The sequence below is a fragment of the Denticeps clupeoides genome, chromosome 7, assembly GCF_900700375.1.
Source record: "Denticeps clupeoides chromosome 7, fDenClu1.1, whole genome shotgun sequence".
Classification (NCBI taxonomy): Eukaryota; Metazoa; Chordata; class Actinopteri; order Clupeiformes; family Denticipitidae; genus Denticeps; species Denticeps clupeoides.
The window spans coordinates 24,484,354-24,488,605 of NC_041713.1; the positions used below are offsets into that span (position 1 = coordinate 24,484,354).

At 49.0% G+C, this 4,252-nt stretch overlaps 1 protein-coding gene across 1 annotated transcript; it reads left to right on the forward strand.

Annotated features, from left to right (window-relative positions):
* The first annotated feature begins 2,517 nt into the window (after positions 1 to 2,517).
* Positions 2,518 to 3,773, forward strand: LOC114794589 (dispanin subfamily A member 2b-like). The gene is made up of 2 exons (XM_028987240.1): positions 2,518 to 2,782; positions 2,910 to 3,773. Exons 1-2 carry the CDS (start codon positions 2,588 to 2,590, stop codon positions 3,090 to 3,092), a joined length of 378 nt encoding a protein of 125 aa, XP_028843073.1. The 5' UTR covers positions 2,518 to 2,587; the 3' UTR covers positions 3,093 to 3,773.
* The last annotated feature ends 479 nt before the right edge of the window (positions 3,774 to 4,252 follow it).

The following is a 4,252-nucleotide window of genomic DNA, read 5'->3' on the forward strand; positions in this document are numbered from 1 at the left end:
GCCGGAGGCTCTGGGACAATCTCCCTGCGCGGTGCAGGGGGTGACACAAGACGTGTCAGAGGGGACATGTGGAGACAGGGCCCACACGTACCCAGATGGATCGGCCCTGATTATTGTGTGCAGGTACGGGAGTACGGGGCCGCCATGCGGGACCACGCCGGGGAGCCGGCCGAGGGTCCGGGGCCGCCATGCGGGACCACGCGGGGAGCCAGGCCAGGGTCCGGGGCGCCATGGGGACATGCATGGGACCAGGGACCGGGCGGGGCCGCCAATAGGGACCACGCGGGCCTCGAGGGTCCTGGTCCTCCAAGCGGGGACCACTCCGGGAGACCAGGCAGAGGGTCCTGCGCCAAGCGGACCACCTGGGGAGCCAGGCCGAGGGTCCGGGGCCGCCAAGCGGGACCACGGGACCAGGATCCGGGGGCCAGGCCAGAGGGGCCAGGGTCGGGGCCCCAGCGGGCCACGCCGGGGAGCCAGGCCGAGGGTCCGGGGCCGCCAAGCGGGACCACGCCGGGGAGCCAGGCCGAGGCCGGGCCCGCGACCACGCCGGGGAGCCACCGAGCGGGGCGCCATGACCCGCCGGGAGCAGCCTACGGGCCGCCACGCCTGACCACTGATCCCGGGGAGACCCGCCCGAGGGACCGGGGCCGCCACTGCCTGACCACGCCGGGGAGCCAGCCCGAGGGCCGGGCCCGCCACAGCCTGACCACGCCGGGGAGCCAGCCCGGAGGGGCACGGGGCCCGCCACGCCCTGACCACGCCCGGGGAGTCCAGCCCGAGGGACCGGGGCCGCCACGCCTTGACCACGCCCGGGGAGCCAAGCCCGAGGGAGCGGGGCCGCCACGCCTGACCACGCCGGGAGCCAGGCCCGAGGGACCGGGGCCCAGCCACGACCTACCACGCCGGGGAGCCAGCCCTAGGGACCCGGTCCTCCAAGGGGAGGATACAGCAGGGCAGGAGCCCTGTGGTTGCCGCCCGTCCGCCCCGCCGCCTCCACTGATTGTTACTGTTGGGGCTCCGAGACGTAGCCCTTGGAGGGGGGGGCTCTGTCAGGATTGCCTGCAGCTGGGCTCCACACCGGAACCCAATCCTGATGCCCCATAAATGCCGGAAGTTTCCGCCCGTTCGGGGTCGCTGGCATTTTCGTGAACTTCAGTTGGTAACACTGTTTATAATTTGAGTTCTGGCAATCGCCACACGCCTACGGGTTAGTTTTAGTTTATCTGTATTTAAGTTAAATCGTTTTCGGCCACCGCGCCATTGTTTCTTTGAGTTTATTGTTTGTTTATAAATAAAACCCTTCCCAACATGTCAGACCTCTGCGCTTCCTTCCCCCGTAAGTCCGTAGTCGTGACAAGAACAAACAAATCCTGTTAAATTTGATTTAATCTTTATTTTTTATAAATTACTGTATTTATTGTTCTGGCAGCTTAGGTGGCACTTTTTTAAACAAAGTCTATATATTTGGCTAGATCTAAAACATACATGTGTGTGTTTTTTGTATTTATTTTATTAATATTAAATAAGCTGAAGGAGCAAGATGTGTTTGCACTTTCTAAAGATTCTAGTTCTGTTTTTGAATAAAGGGTTGGAAATGAATGCTTTTCTTGTTTTTTATACTTTAAAAATCTGATTCTACGATTAATCAAAATAAATAAATAGGTAAGAAAGTAAATAAAGAAAAAAAATTACAGATTAATCGACAATTAAAATAATTGTTAGTCCACACATTTCCAGCCACATAAGAGCAAATCTGTGTCTTTGTGTGTGTATAAGGTATGTGTGCCTTGGCCTGCATGAGCCAATATTTCAAGCAGACAGGAAATGTGTTCTGTTCTCAGGCTGATAGCATTCAGGCGCCATGCTGGATGCCGATGTGGCATATAAATAAATAAATAATTAAACATTTAAAAATGTACTAGTTCACCCAGTGATCAGACACTATGGTCGTTTTTTTAGGTACATTTGCTTTGGTCCAAATAGGTCAGAACTTACAATCAGTAGTGACAGGGACAGTCACCCTGGAGCAACTAAGGTATTAAGTGTCTTGCTCAGGGACACAATGGAAGAAAGTGGGATTTGAACCTGGGTCTTCTGGTTCACAGGTGAGTGTGTTACTCATATAGGCTTATACAGGGTTTGTTAATCTCGTGTCTGAATGTTGTCCATTTCCACAAAATTCTCCATAATTTATCACATTGCCCTGCTCGCCAGTACCAGTGGGTTTTGGGAATCTGGTGACTGCATGCTCTGCTCCCTTTGCCAGTGCTGTCAGCCATTTTCACACATTCTAACAATCATGTATTAATATGTTCAAGGTCAAACACGGTGACACATTTAAGGTTTCTTGGATTTGTGAAGTGTGTATTGCCTAAACATCAAGTGAAGTCATTTGTTGAAAGTTCTGATCCAGAGAGAGTTTCAGAAAAAAATGTGATGGAGAATTATTTTCCTACTGGGAAACTTTGCCAAAAGTCCCCTCGTGACTTCACTGTAATCCGAAACTTTAAACAAGGCGCCTTACGAGAAGCGGCTGCCAGCTGCTGCACACACACTTCTGCAGTAGCTTTTCAGGAGGAGCAGGAACATGGATCACGCAGATAAGTTTGAGCATGAGGCACTGGCCATGGAAAGCAGATACAAACGAAATGATGATACAGTGGTGATTGTAAATGCACCCACGACCCTTCAGCCAACTGACTATGTTGTGTGGTCCACGTTGAACTTGATGTACTGCAATCCATGTTGCTTGGGACTCCTGGCGTTCTACTACTCAATCAAGGTGAGAATTTTTCACAAATAATAACTTGGGTCCTATTTAGAAAACATATATGGTAACCTTACGGGAAAAAAATCTTTTTGATGCAGTTTTGTTGAGTCCGTTGGTAAATATTGTTCACCTCCTCCAGTCCAGGGATAGGAAGCATGTCGGGGACATGGAGGGCGCGCGAGAGTATGGGTCCACGGCTCGCTGCCTAAACATCATCACCCTGGTCCTGTACCTACTGCTGTCCATTGGATTTATCATCATGATTGCCATTCTGTTTCCATACATTGAAAACATGACAAACAGACTGAAGTTGAGCAATTAAAAATTATAATAATCTGTTGAAATTGACTTCATATTTCACTTCATATTTGCATTTAATAAGTGTATTATTTGTATTTAGTCATATGAAGCAGTTACTATAAAGTATTAGTAGCTCTATATTAAGTCTGTGTGTTTTGAACATGCGGTCAGATCTACCACTTTGTTATGGTACAGTGTCTTACATGTATAGGGCATCATAGAAATAAAATTGTTTATATTTTTATAAGATATTTTTTGTTAAAATAACTTTATGAGATATCAGTTCTGTGGGGATGTAGCTCAGTGGTGTAGCGCATGCTTTGCATTTATGAGGTTCCAGGTTCAATCTCCAGCATCTCCATGGTGACTTCTCTGGGGCAGTGGTTAGCCCAGTGGATAAAGTTGCCGGTCCAAATCCCTGGCCACCAAGGTGCCACTGAGGTGCCACTGAGGTGCCACTGGGCAAAGCACCGTCCCCACACACTGCTCCCCGGGCACTTGTCATGGCTGCCAACTGCAGTTTTGTGCTGCAGTTTTTCAAAATGACAGTCACTTCACAGTTCTGTCATTTTGTGGGAAAATTCAGTTACTATATGTTTGTTTTTATTTTATTTATATGTATTTTGTGTGTTTATAACCCATTTTTCCTTTGAAATTTCAGTTACATTGTGGTGAAATTCTCTCATTAAAGTCTTGAACACAAGACAGTTTGGTTTTGAGTTATTCATTAACCAAGTTAATTTGTGATTAATTTGATGAGGCATCGTGATGACTTCTCCTTTTCTTTCAGACTTTGTCTCCAAAACATCTAATCCTAACTGTCCCCATAATGCACTCATTCCTAATACTGTTCATCCTTGTCACCCCCAACGTAAATCTGTCCCCAACCCATATAACACTACTGGTCTCACTTCTGTCTTGTAAACCTTCCCTCCTGACACTCTAATGGGCACTGCAGGACTGTCCAGGATGCCTCTGTTCCAGAAAAAAGGAAGGGGTGCTGCAGGAGTGTCCTACAGTCCAGAGTGTCCTACTAAGATTGCACCTAAATCAACCATTTATTGCATCGTCAAAAACTTCAAGGATAGAGGTTCAAGTGGTGTGAAGAAGGCTTCAGGGTGCCCAAAAAAGTCCAGCAGGCGCCCGGACCGTCTCCTAAAGGTGATTCAGCTGCAGGATCGG

Bases quoted from the DNA above. Each gene is read 5' to 3' on its own strand.
- LOC114794589 (XM_028987240.1), top strand. From the start codon at position 2,588: ATGGATCACGCAGATAAGTTTGAGCATGAGGCACTGGCCATGGAAAGC. The intron at 2,783-2,909 runs GTGAGAATTTTT...CACCTCCTCCAG, and splicing joins CGTTCTACTACTCAATCAAG to TCCAGGGATAGGAAGCATGT.